Genomic DNA, 13,684 nt, shown 5'->3' with positions numbered 1-13,684 from the left:
AAGAGTGATTCGTCGTCCTCACCAGAAAGTTCTCAAAGTCAGATAAAGCAGGGAAGTTCTTTTAAAATGTGGTTCTAGGTAATTTTTCTGTTACGTCTCTTTTGTCAGAAAGCACATAGTTCAGATTAACGCTTTCGTTGTATTTATCTATATAGTAGACTCCCAAACAAGGTCAGAAGAGACTGTCTTGATCATCCAGTTGAGACTCTTTAATGTTGCATGCACTTCCTAATTGAACAGAAAAATAACTTTTTGAGAAAATATAAATATCTCAAAACCAAACAACCTCAGCCAATCTAATAATACCTTACAGGTCAGTTTCAGTCTTCTGTAGCATATAGTAGATTTATTTTGGAATTTCATTGCTGTCTGTCTTTTTCTTAAACCAAAATTTTTTACTTTTGCTTTAAATTTTTCTGTTTTCAAATTTGAGCCACTGGATTATTCCAGAGAAGTACTGGATGTTTTAATCTCTTGTTGCTATAGGTTTGCTTAAACCAATTCCTTAGTGAAATCCACTGTGTGCTAAAGGAATTCAGAAAGTGGCCAGGAGTTGGATAATGCCTGACGCAGTATGCCATAAAATTAAGCGGTACTTGTAGGTATTCTTAGAAGAGTTTGGGTTTTTAAATCTAAACCAGTGGCTGATGCATGAATTTTGAAGTTTTTTAGGCACGATTTTAATGAGCATGCTTACAGCATATATATGTATTACTAGAGGAACCGTTAACCTATCTGAAAGACCTGTTGCAATTTTTTTTTAATTCAGAATCTTTTCTTTAAAACTGTTAATACTACATAAGATACCTGAATAGTTCTGATTTCTTCAAAGTCAGTTTTGAAAGTCAGATTTGCATTTTCATAAGCTTTAAGTATTAAAAAAATGAAAATCTAACCAAAACAAAAAAGTTAATGCCTATGATGTCCTACTAAATGATGCATTATCATCCATACTTTATCCAAGCGTTGTAGTTACTCCTTCATTCTTTAATTTTTGTGCGAGCAAATTTGCAGATGGTTGTTGGTGGAGTTTTAAATCTATGTTTCTTCTCACTTAGTTTCCAGTGCGTTTAGCTAGAAGCCTTAAAAAATCTTGCAGATATTTTAAATGGTTTATTGTTAGTGCAATTCCGTAAATCAGTTTTCTTTGATCTTCAGAGCTAGTGAAATGCAGTCTTTCAGAGGCCTTGTGTTTCATAACTACTAAGCATTTTCAAACTGCTTAAACTGGGCATGATTTTTTATCTCTCTTTATATATGCATTAGATTGCTGCCACTCTTTCTGTATCGGCTTTAAGGCACTTGAAAACAGCAGCCAGTAAAAAATAAAATAACTCAATCACTTACTTGACCTAATTTGAAAGGGCATTTTTAAGTTGTTTGTGAAATCAACACACTCTTCTAATATGTTTTTTTTAATTCCCTAATCAATCTAACAACGTTGCATGCATGACATTTAAGTGGCATTTTTGTCTGTGGGATAAGTGGGTAGTTTAGATTTTATGAATTGGGACTCATTGGGAAGTGTCAAATTGTGTGTTGTCTCCTATAGTTTATCTATCAGTTATTTACCTACTTGCTGTAGAAGAACATCACAGAATAATTTTCAGTGTTTGTCTCTGAATTTCTTACAGTATTGATTCAAATACTTTGCAGTGTTATGTGATATTTAAGTACTTCACCTTAAGTTCCACTACAGTATATCTAGTACAATTTGCAAAATTGATTATTACCTAATAGGTAATATTTTTCCTTTAATTTTCAAACCTTATTCCCAAATAGTTAACTGAATAATGAGTATGTATTTGTTCTCTCTTTCTTTTTGGTAGTTCACTGATCAAATTTTAACACTTCAAAAATTTTAATTTTAATTTTTTGAACAGCAAATCCCCTATTAGAAGCCTTTGGAAATGCAAAGACTGTTCGCAACAACAACAGCAGTCGTTTTGGGAAATTTGTTGAAATTCACTTCAATGAAAAGGTACTGGAATTTTGTTACAGATAACCAGTGATGATTTTTTTGCCATGAAATAGAAACGCTAGACTGGCAGTAGGCTGGATAGACTTACTAATCTTGCAGCAAGTAGCTACTGTCCTACTTTACAGATTTGATTTGTATTTTATCACCTTGAAAGGAAAACTGAAGCCACACAGTACAGTGTCACTGCTGGAAAACAGTGGGTCAAATCAGTAGGAAAATTACTTCCATCCACAAAAGAATAAAAAGCGTTCCCTTCATTACAAAAAAGCATATCTAAAGAATATTATACTTGCTGTTAAGTATTTATGCAGTCCTTTAATGCACAAATAAGTGTGAGTTGCTAAGTGTGAGCTGCATAGTAGACATAAACAGATATAAACATATTTTAATGCTTTGATACTTTAAATGAATTATTGATGCTTTTATGCATTTGTAGGAGATTTTGGGACCTCATATTAGTATTATGTATGTGACAGAAGTCATGGAATTGTTTGTTTTTTTCAGAAGTACTATTCACTGTGCAGCTTATGAAAAATTTTCTTCGGGTGTATTTTTGTTTGGATAGCGTATGCATGCACATATTCCACAATTAAGGATGACTGTATGGCTGTCCAGCATGTCCAAGTTGAAGATTTTTGTCAATGATCCCTGTAGAGACTGTGTATGTGCCGCCTCATCTTTCTGACTGAGGACATAAAGAAACAAATTGTTGCCGTTCCTTCCTGCAGAGTTTAAGCTCATCATCTGGTCTTGAGCTTGTGGTCTTTTCCTAAGTGTTCATCTCTTGGTTTTGTTTAATAGTTTAGATAGTAAATAACTAAATTCCTTCAAGGGTAGAGGACCTTTATCTGTTGGTGCAGTTCATGTTAATAATCTTATGGAAAGGACCCAAATTTCCGCTTGGAATGATGCGTTCATGACCTGTCAACTTCTCTGTCAACACTTAGGTGGTGTTTCAGATTAATTGCTTCAACTGAAGCAAATAGCACTCAGAGTATCTTCAGAAACCGCTTAAAGCAGTTTCAGCTTTCCAGTGCAGGATCAGCCCATTTACTTGAGGCCCTTTTTTATGAGACTTCACAAGACTTCACTCTGTGGTGACCTTCTTAGGTCTGGTTTCTCAAAGCAATATGAGTACAGACTGGGGCCTCCTGAATGAGCGAATGACTGCGTAACCATAGTCAAATTTGTCAGTCAGTAAGTCCTTCTTAGCTGCTATAATGGCCATAAGCTCAGGAATTTCCATACTGTTAAGATTTGTCTAGGCACAGGGAATTTTATCATAGGCCAGATAACAAATGGCTTTTGAAATCTGTGTCAGACTTCCATCTCAGAAAAGAAGTGCAAGCGTTTGAAATAAAAAGTTCGCTCATAATTAGTCTGCCTAAGATGTTGTCCAAATATGTAGTCTTTAATTTTAACCCTTCCTTCTCCTTTGCAAGAGTCTCAGTGAAATACAACTAGAGAAGGTTGTAATAGCACAGTGATGCATTTACTGCCATCCAAAAAGTGTAAGGGTGGCTGTAGCAATGCTCTTTGCAGGAATTGCTGGAATTCTACTAAGAATTTGTTGAGGTGAAGCAGACCCTTCTTTTAAGAGGAATATATGTATACATAGTACATGAGGTGGGGGTAGAAGTTATGGTGAAGGCAATTGTTTCTTTTCTAAGCTTAATATGTATTAGGTGTAGATATATTTTAATCTTCTTTGGTGCAGTGTCCATTGAGTAAGCCATGATCAGACAAATGTAAATTGAAAACTTCTGAATCTCAAATAATCCAAAAAGTATGCTGATAATCAGAAAAATATTTCTTTTTCCTAGAACTCGGTGGTTGGTGGATTTGTGTCACATTACCTTCTGGAGAAATCTAGGATCTGCGTGCAAGGCAAAGAAGAGAGGAATTATCATATATTTTACAGGCTTTGTGCTGGTGCTCCAGAAGACATTAGGGAAAAACTTTATCTAAGCTCTCCTGACAACTTTAGGGTGAGTATCAGAGTCAGCATTTGTAAAGCTTCTCATATTGCCATACATGGATTTTTCATATAGATCTTATTAAACTCTCTATTTATTATCTTTGACAGAGTCTTTCCTGTTACAAAAATCAGAATAATTTTTTGTTAAACATATTTGATGAAATAAAGCTGCCTGCCATTTTTCCTTATTGGAAGATTTCCTTTACTTTATGTCTTAAAATTGAGGAATCTTTACTTTTTCAAAAAATGTACTCTTGCATACCCAGCTGTTAGTAATGTTGTTATGGGCTCTTCTGGAGCTGTAAAGTGTGAATTTCTTGATTATGATCTAACTGTTCCGTGGGTAACCCATCTTTGAAGTCCTGAAAACTGCATTTATTTCTTTGTATTCCAGCCATGCATTTAGGAAGATGTAGTTGTCCCCCCATTATTTTCTCTCTTAAATTATTCTTTCTTCATGCTTCCCACTAAAGATCAGACTACGATGCAAAGATTGTTATGTTTCTCTGTTCCAGGCATGTGCTTTCACATCACTTTTATACTCTGTTGCAGCTTGTTCCTATCATACTATACTCCATGCTCTAGATTGTCAGTTGTACTGCTCCAAATTTGAGCCTTTCCCATTCTTCTCATCATACTCCTCTGTCATTCTTGGTCACTCCAGATTATATGGTAAGACTCACCAGTCCCTTTCAGCTGAAAGCTTACCCTTTGATTTCCAATTGATCCAAAGCCCATGCTCAGCTCCTCCTGCCAAAATTACTTCTATTCATTAAGCATGATCCTCCCTCTTAGGTTTTTCTTCATCTAATTTATTCTTTCCTGAGGACTACTTATTATTTCTGAGTTTTGGCTATCTTTCCACAACCTGTTACTGGTCCAGTCACTCAAGTAATGGAGAAGCAAATAAAATGCAAATAAAATCAGTGCAGAATGTAATACTCCTAACTATACCTAAATGAAAGTGAACTTAACATAAACAGCGGGGAAATAAGACTTGAATCATTGTGCATACTTTTAGGTTAATGTTCAGTGGCAGGGAAAAAGCAGAGTAGAATTTTAGGAGTTGTTAGGAAAGGAAAGGAGAATGAAATAGTGAGTTATGCTGCAACATACATACATATTTGTAAATCGCATACACAGTTTTGTCATACCAACTCGGAAAGGAGCAGTAAAATCCTTGGGTGAAGCAGAGGTCATGGTTGAAGACAAGCTCTTTGATAGTATGAGCTTTTTAATTCAATCCATTGTGCCTGTTCTTACGACTTCTGATTTGTTTACTGCCTTCCCTTCTTCTCCCCATGCTTTATTTTTAGGGGTTTTGCCCTTTTCTGAGATTATGTGGTTTCTTCTCATTCTGTATAATGTTTCTAGTAGCAGTCCCACAAACAGGCTGGCTTTCTGTCCTACCATTAAGTTCTTGCATTCTTTTCCTCCCATTTTCCACTTTTTTTTTTTTTTTTTTTTTACTACTACAGTTTAACTTTTAATTATTTCCTTCTTTCTCCTCCCCTTCTCTATATTCAGATTTCACTGAATTGTTTTCAGAAATGATTGACAACATGATGTTTCCTTTTCTTTCTTTCCCTTCTTGGCAGTCAAAATTTTTTCTCTATTTTGTGTTCTGTTTACCTGACTCCAGTGCTATTTCCCTTATCTCTCAGTGTGTTACATCTCGATTATTACAGTATTTTTTTTCCTGAGAAAATAGTATTATTGAACTCTTATCCAACCAGTGTAGCTTTACTGATACAGCTGTTTCTCATTGTTTTCCTGATTGTCCCTTCTCTTTCTCTTCAAAGCAAGCTTCTGCCATCCCTTTCAAGGTCCTTCTAAGCCTATTCACATCTTACGCTGTCATCACCAATTTTGCTAGTAAGGTGAAGACTCTTGCCTTCAAACACTATTCCTGTTATTTAATTATATCATTAGGTTTTTGTTTAGTTTTGTTTTTCCTCTTGACAATGACATTTGAACTGTAAAGATCTACAAATATCACCGTGTCCTTTGTTGACTTGCATTGAAAAGAAAAATATTGCAAATCAAATCCTACTGGTAAATACTGGTCAGTTGTTTGCTTGTGTTCTGTTATTTGTCTTCATCTCTCACTGTTTTTTGGCTTATGCTTGGCTTGGAATCTCACAGAAGCAGAATTTTGTGTATTATTAAAATACACAGACCAAATCTCTGCTGCAGGTTTGGAAGGGTTTTGTAACATTTCCGACAATGTGGAATTACGAGGACATAAGTTGATTCACTGTCATATTTTTAGACTGCCTTGATCTTAAATGAGGTGAGGAACACTGCTAAGGAATTATGTTACGGTGTTGATTATTTTCTTTGTTGGTGCATTTTCCTACTTGGTTTTCTAAATAAAATTTGGACTGTTCCTATCTATTACTTTCCCCACAATCTTTTCTATTCAGTTTCATCAGAATTCAGCAGAGGGCTAGAAGCCTTAAAGATACAAAGCTCCTACTAGTTTTGCGCAAAGCAGTGTTGGCATAGGTGAGACCTAAAGCAGAGCCCTCGTTGGAGGGAATGCAGGTGTCCAGTGGTCACCGCACCGGCTGGTGCTGCCTCTTGGCTTGGCCAAGTAAGCATCTGCTTACTGATGAGCCAGGAAGCGGGCACAGAGCTGCAGTTCCATATTGTGCACATCATATGTTTGGACTGTGGTATCTAGATGGTCTTGCTCCGTAAAAGCCATGGCAGTATTGTAGGACAAGTTTCCTTACTTCCTCAAAGGTGTTCCTAAGGGCCTTTATAGACCTTATATTATTTCTTTAAATATTTAGTTTGCATCTTCTTATAGTTCGTCTGTTTGTACTCAGTTGTGCGATGGAAACTTGATCTGATGCTTATTAAGAAAGAACTGCTTCTGTTCTCTAGAAGGAAAGCTTTTCTTTTGAAACACCTGACAAACACAATACTTGAAAAGAAACCCAACACCATTTATTTTTATATAGTACGGAGCTAGTTTTCAAAACTTTCTTCTTTACTCTGCAGTTATTCTATGCAATATTCTCTTGTATGTTTTAAAGCTGAAATCTTGAACAAATTTTCAAGTATATACTTTTATTGTGCAGCCACATTTCCATTATTTCTTGTAGTTAATAGATTTTTAATTCTGGAACTGAGTATGTTATGTGCCCACTCCTGGGGATTTTTTTGAATCAAAAACTCTGCTCATGAGAGCACCCAAGATTGTAGATGTCAAGGTCGGAATTATAACCTGCTTCAAATCAGGGCTGGTGCAGTGCAGTACTGAACAGCCAGAATGCCTTCTGTAAAGGCACTCACTTGCATGTTTCAATTTTAAAGAGTTTACAGTCACACCAGCCTTATCACACCGTGACATAATTTTTTTGACTTCTGCTAAATTTGCAGCAGGTACTTTCATTTCCATTGAGAATATTTATTGCTTTACTGTAAGTTAGTATTTGAATCCCAAGTTCCTTGCTGCACGTGAAAGGTCCACTCTGCGTGTTCAATTTAAAAATTTTAACACTTTTTTTTCCCCTTTTGAAGTTAAAGTAGGTTATCTTTAATTAAAAAAAAAACCCTTAGGATCATTTTCATTTTTGTATGTATGTGAATGAATATAAATAAGGTTTATTAGTCATGTTGCACTACATTTTCATGAAGTATTGGTTTATAGGAGATTTTTAAAAAAGACCTGTAAAAGGTTAATTTTCTTTCTACATTTGTATTACTTTTGTCAAGATTATTTTTTTGTGTTCTTCATTCTTATTTGCTGCTTCAGGTTTTATCATAAAATGACTCTGAATAATCACAATTGTGTTGCTTTTTTCCCACATTTTTTGTTGACTGCATGTCTGGCTGGTTCAAATTTCATGGAAATACCATCTTTCAAGCTTCTAATAATAGATGGTGATATGATACTAGGCTAACTTCGATGATTGATCAGTGTTTTGATATTAATGCTAATTTTTTGGACAAGAATCACAGAATCGATTAGGTTGGAAGAGACCTCTGGGATCATCGAGTCCTACCTTTGCCCTAACACCACCGTGTCAACTAGACCATGGCACCAAGTACCATGTCCAATCTTTTCTTAAACACCTGCAGGGATGGTGACTCTACCACCTCCCTGGGCAGCAGAAGCACATGATTCAGGAAAAAAAAAGATACTCTTAAATTGGTTATTTAGAACAGTCTACCCCTAAAGATGCAGTTTTGCATTGGCTGTGTTGTGCCACTTGTCTTGTGCCTTGTGGCATATCAAGTCAAAGTCCAGATTAGGGCCAACTTGGGTCCTAACAGTCCACTGTGGTTTGCTTAGTGCCCAGTTTCTCTTTAATTATACTCACTTGAAAATATAGGACTGTCTCAAATCTAAAATAATTCTCATTTTTCACAAAAGTGAAACAATATTCAAAGACAAAGGATAACTTAATGTTTTTTTTTTTCCCCCTAGTAGGCTGGCTTCCCCTTGACTTAAGTGATCCCTTGTAATCTCCTGCCCATGCATTTGGTCATCTTGGCGTAGGCATGCAGTTGCTCTGGGCATGTGAACCAAGACAACTGACCTGGCTGCACCTGCCTGACCTGGCGTCTGGATTTCAGCAGTTCTGTTGGGTGTTACCTCTCCCTTAGTTCATCCTTCCTCTGCAGTTCCTCTGGGGAAGTGTGAATTTACTTGGCAAAGAACTATGAAAAGTTCCAGGTTTCTTATGCAGCCCTCCTCTGAGCACACCCACACGAAAGCATGCAGTCCTGGGTGCTCGTGGTTTAGGTTCCCCTGCAGAAGTTTGCAGAAATTCAAAGTCCTTGGGTAGCCCTGTGCTGAACCTCGTAGGTCTGGGTGCCTTGGACTTCACCACGTGGCTTTGAACGTAAAGCTGCACAGTAAATCTGTACCTGGAGCATAGTTGAGGGAGATGAGAAGCTGAATTTTTTTCACATCTTAATTTCTGGAAGAGACATCAGATTGCCCTGTGTTTGGGTCCCTGATGTTATAATGGGGTGTTGTACTTCAGAGTTTGTGAAAAAAAAAAAAAAAAAGGACTGGTTTATATTCTCAGCCTGTCAGATAAGTTTCCGCACCCTCCTCTTGAAAAGTACAACCTTTTTCACTTCCCATCCCCATTTTTTGGGATTGTGTTACTAATACTGTAATACAGGGATATATTGTTTTTAAAATATGCCGTGCTTTGCATTCTTACTGGCTGATAAAAAAAACTTTTCAGTATTTTGTTAAACACCAAACTAACTTTGAACAGTGTTTCTTGTCACTTTGCTTTAATACTAAATTTGTCACCTAGTTTTCTTCTACTCTTAGAAATGCTTTGAAGAATATATATATATATTTTTAGATTTTTGTTTATAAATTTGAATCAAACTGTAGAAATATCTGTGTTCACCTAGTTGAAAACAACTTGTTTGTTCATGGGCTTGAGCAAAGAATCAGTTCACTTCCTTTAGACAAAGGGCTCTGTCCAAGCTTTTGGACAGAGTTCTTACTTTCAGCTGAACAAATTAGAAAAAAAAAAAAAAAAGCTGGCGATCCCATTTTGCTGGAAGTGTCGGTCATTATCTGAATGCCTGCTCTATTCCCTTTACTGTACCACATGAGGTGGATATCAGAAGCCAGATTCTGAATTAGGCTTCTGCTTGTACCCTGTTACAGGCTTTTAATGCTCTTCAGGCTTTTTAATATGCTATGTCTCTTACTGCTGTAGAAATACTTCGCTGGTGAGGAAAAAATGAGTAAAGTTTGGTATCACACATAGACCAGAAAATTTATTTTCTTGGTTCCTAATTTTGATTGTCTTTTCTGTAATCCCAGACTCCATTAATAGGTTTAGTAGAATCAAATATTAAGAAAAGATTGTGGGACTTAACAAAATTAATATCCTGCTGTGTCAAAAGGTATTTTAGTTGTCAAAATCGAGAAGCTTTCCATAGAAGTTTGTTACTGTTGCACTTTTGTAATTTTGTAGATGTAAATAAATATGTTTTCAAGGAACGAATTCTGAATACCTACTGTGTTGTTGGTATCGTATGATTAAATCGAGCTATGTAGAGCAAGCCATAAATAAAAGTATATATTTTCCTCACTTCTGTCTTTAAGTATGCATTTCCACTTTTTTATTGTTACAGTATTTAAATCGAGGCTGTACCAGATACTTTGCTAACAAAGAAACAGACAAGCAGATTTTGCAAAATCGCAAGAGTCCTGAGGTATGTTTGTATCTTCAGTTAGTTTAATATTATTGACTAAGGCAGAGAGAGTTGAAAATGATGATTACATTTTTACAGTGTGGAATGAAATGTTCATTTTACACATCTTTATAGGTCTAAATGGGTACTGTCAAAGCTGGTATATTCAGAACTCTGGTTTTGGAGTTCAGTCCTAGAAATACATTTTAACATGCATCTTAAAACCCCAAATGTAACAGTATATAAAATTATTTCCTTTTCATTCTTGTAATAATGTAACAATTAATGATGCAGCTTGTCTTCTGTGGAAAACAAAAAATCTATTCAAGACTTTTTGTAATTTTCTTTCTAAATCTTACTACTGCTAGGAATAGGTCAGAAGCAGTAGTTTTATCCAGAGCCATTTTTACTGTCTGGATTTTTGAAGGGATGCATTAGAGGATCCTTGCTTCCAGCACGAGTATATCCACCTCCCCAGTACACTGTATTCTTCTTGTCCCCTTGCTGTGAACTGTGACTTACAGAAGAACATGGCATTTCCTGGAAGGAAGTGTGAAACTTCAGAATATTTCTTTCATCTTGCTCCATCTCTGTTTACGTTTTTTAAAACTGGAACGACCAGAATTTGTAGCATTTAAGCCTTTGAGCTTGTTGACATGAGGACACTAAAGAATTTGATCCGAGTTAATAGCATATGTGAATTGGAAGTTATTTAAACACTTCATTAAGCTTTTGCTCTGGGCTCTAATACGATTTTCATCTATTCATACCTAAAGTATGAATTTCTCATTTGTATAGCTGGAAGATACCTCAAATCTTAATCAAATCTGTACTTTTTGATTCAGTAGCAGGGCAAGCTGCATATACATGTGGAAAAATACAAAGATAACTTTACTCAAGAGCTTCTCTCCCCCAATGACCATACCATCTCTTTTACCTTTGAGAACTTGGGCTTGAGCTTGTACGTAGCTCATGCCTAGCTATGGGAGACAGTATAGATACTTCCTTTGCTCAAGTCAACGTTGTAAAATCTACTTCTGGATTTCTAGTGTTTGTATGTTGTAACACTGAGCACGTAATGCCAGTTTCTTTTGCATGAATGTAGGCTGTTTCTGTAATCAGGGATGGTGGAGAGTGAGATACAGAAATGCTGATTTGATATTACTGTGAGGCAGAAAGCTGGTAGATATTTAATTCCTATCAAAGAATATAGGCTAAGAGATGGTTGGGAGATTTTGCCTCAGTTTACCTAATTTGCCTTAAATAAAGATTCGTGGTGAAGTTGGTCATTTAGGTAGGCATAAAGTATCAACATGCACTTATTCTTGGTACTGGAAGATGAACTTGTGCAATCTTCTGTTACTGATGTGATTTACAGGCGGGTGTTCTGTCATAAAACATGTCCTCTAAAGGACTTAATTTGAAATAAGTGTTTGTCTAAACTAAGACATACTGAGAGAGTAATTTTGAAAATATGTATTAGACATTAAGTAGTGGAACATACGATGCTGTAAGACATGTATGTTACAGCCCTGTCAATCTGAAGGCTCAATAAAGAATCAAGTTTCAATGATATTTAAACGTAGTTTAGCCACTTAAACAGGAAATATATTACATTGTTCAGGTTTTTAAATCTGAAATTTAATATTTGCTCTGTCATTTAATGAAAAATATTAAGATTGTTTATTTTAATAAAAGTAGCTGGAATAATCAATTAATACTTAAAATATTTTTATGTTTTCCTTATCAGGAAGATGAGGTGATCATTTTACATAATTAAGATGTAGTTTAATGTTACTGGTTATGTCTAAATGTTGTGTGAAGTGAATTTTTCAGATGCATGTGGTGTTTTGTTTTGATAAAAATCATGTTAGCTTATTTGACATTAGTAAGGCCTCCATTTAGTTATTCTTTTTAGTTGAAAACATTTTCAAGTAACTGTAAAAACAGAGCTCAGTCTGTGCATGTTCAGTTAGTCTCTTGTTTGCATGCAGATGTGTTACTATCTACTATTTAAACCTGCTAATAGTTAAAATGACTTTTGATGTATTTAAATTAGGAAAATTAGCAAAATCTTAAATTGTTTTTTTAAAACGTAGCTAGTATTCTTCTAACCGATAGAACACTGCAAACAACTTTTCTGTTTCTTAATCACCAGGAAACATTAACAAGTATATTTCTCTAAATAAGGCTGTTTAGGATAGGGATACCTCTTCCAGTTCCGATTTGTCCTATACTCCTTTCCCATGCCCTGTCAGACTTTCTGGCATCCTGTTACAAGGACCTCAGTCTTCTTTCAGGTGCTAGGGGCTAGAAGCGCCCCTCTGTACAATTGCTTCAACAGGTCCCTTAGCCAAAGTCTTCCTTTCCACTGCTCACTGTCCTGTATTCCCCTGTCCTTAGCTGTCCCATTCTCCAGCTTCTGCTTTCTGAAGATAGTTTGAAGTTTGAAGATCATGCTTCAAAGTATCAACAAATTAAAATAAATTAGTGTTCTTGCAAAACCTGTACTCTATGAAGAGCTCTGATCTCTTTCTACTTAGTTTGGCATGCTTTTTGTTATGGTTTATTCTTGAGTGGAAATAATTGCGTACATTTACTTTACACTCACTCACTGAATTTTTGGTTTATCTTGCTGTTCTGTAGTATCTCAAAGCAGGTTCGTTGAAGGATCCACTCTTAGATGATCATGGAGATTTCAACAGAATGTGCACAGCAATGAAAAAGATTGGACTGGATGATGCAGAAAAACTTGATCTTTTTAGAGTAGTGGCTGGTGTCCTTCACCTTGGAAATATTGATTTTGAGGAAGCTGGGAGCACTTCAGGTTAGATGGAAACATAAATTTTTTTCTGTAAAAAATACTGAAAATGCCTCTTGATTATGGATGATTCCTTTCCATGTGAATTACTGCTTTAGAAAGCTGCCTTGTGTTCAAGGATAATTCTGTCTTAATTCGCTCCATTTTGAAATGAAGTTTACCTGTTTGTTTTAAAGTTGTACTTCTTTACACGCTCTGAAAGAAAACAGGCTGTCGCTGGTTACAGGAATATCTAAATTCCCAAATTTAAATCAGTACAGTTAGTTTCTAGGTATTAGCAATTCTACGTTGTGGGATACTACTTTCACCTACAAGTGGGTGAGCTGTTGAACAGCGTGTGTTTAGAACAATGTTGTAGAAATACAGAGTGTCACGCATAGTTTTTGGGTGGGTTTGGGGTTTTCTTTTGAAGGCTGACTCTTCACATGTCAGTGTACGAAGGCATGTATTCTAGAGGCAGACTTTCATTCCTTCAGCCTTGATGGCGTTTCTAGTCGGCATGGCAGGATCACCACCACTTCAGTATTTTTTTTCCTAGATTTTTTTCCATACAGACGCAAAGGGGGGAGCCGTTGCACTGCCGTTAGAAGGCAGGCTTTGGAATCGGAGCGTGTGTGGGTGTGCGTACGGGGTCGGGCCGAGCCTGGCGGGGCGCGGAGCGGTAACGGCTGTGGCGGTTGCTCGCAGGGGGCTGCACGCTGAGGCCGCGGAGCGAGCC

General features: G+C 36.3%; 1 protein-coding gene across 1 annotated transcript in view; it reads left to right on the top strand.

Annotated features, from left to right (window-relative positions):
* Nucleotides 1–13,677, top strand: part of LOC104161437 (unconventional myosin-VI) — a gene marked incomplete at its 3' end in the record, with an annotated part of 29,899 nt that extends 16,222 nt beyond the window's left edge. Inside the window, exons 7-11 of the mRNA XM_009699886.1 lie at nucleotides 1,884–1,981; nucleotides 3,805–3,969; nucleotides 10,086–10,166; nucleotides 12,792–12,972; nucleotides 13,654–13,677. Of these exons, the coding sequence (XP_009698188.1) occupies nucleotides 1,884–1,981; nucleotides 3,805–3,969; nucleotides 10,086–10,166; nucleotides 12,792–12,972; nucleotides 13,654–13,677 (549 nt within the window). The remainder of the gene's footprint in view (nucleotides 1–1,883; nucleotides 1,982–3,804; nucleotides 3,970–10,085; nucleotides 10,167–12,791; nucleotides 12,973–13,653) is intronic.
* Between the last annotated feature and the right edge of the window lie 7 nt (nucleotides 13,678–13,684).

Source organism: Cariama cristata, unplaced genomic scaffold (assembly GCF_000690535.1).
Source record: "Cariama cristata isolate BGI_N322 unplaced genomic scaffold, ASM69053v1 scaffold3535, whole genome shotgun sequence".
In the NCBI taxonomy this organism is placed as follows: Eukaryota; Metazoa; Chordata; class Aves; order Cariamiformes; family Cariamidae; genus Cariama; species Cariama cristata.
The sequence above is the reverse complement of the archived record's forward strand: the minus strand, read 5'-3'. Positions and strand labels throughout refer to the sequence as shown.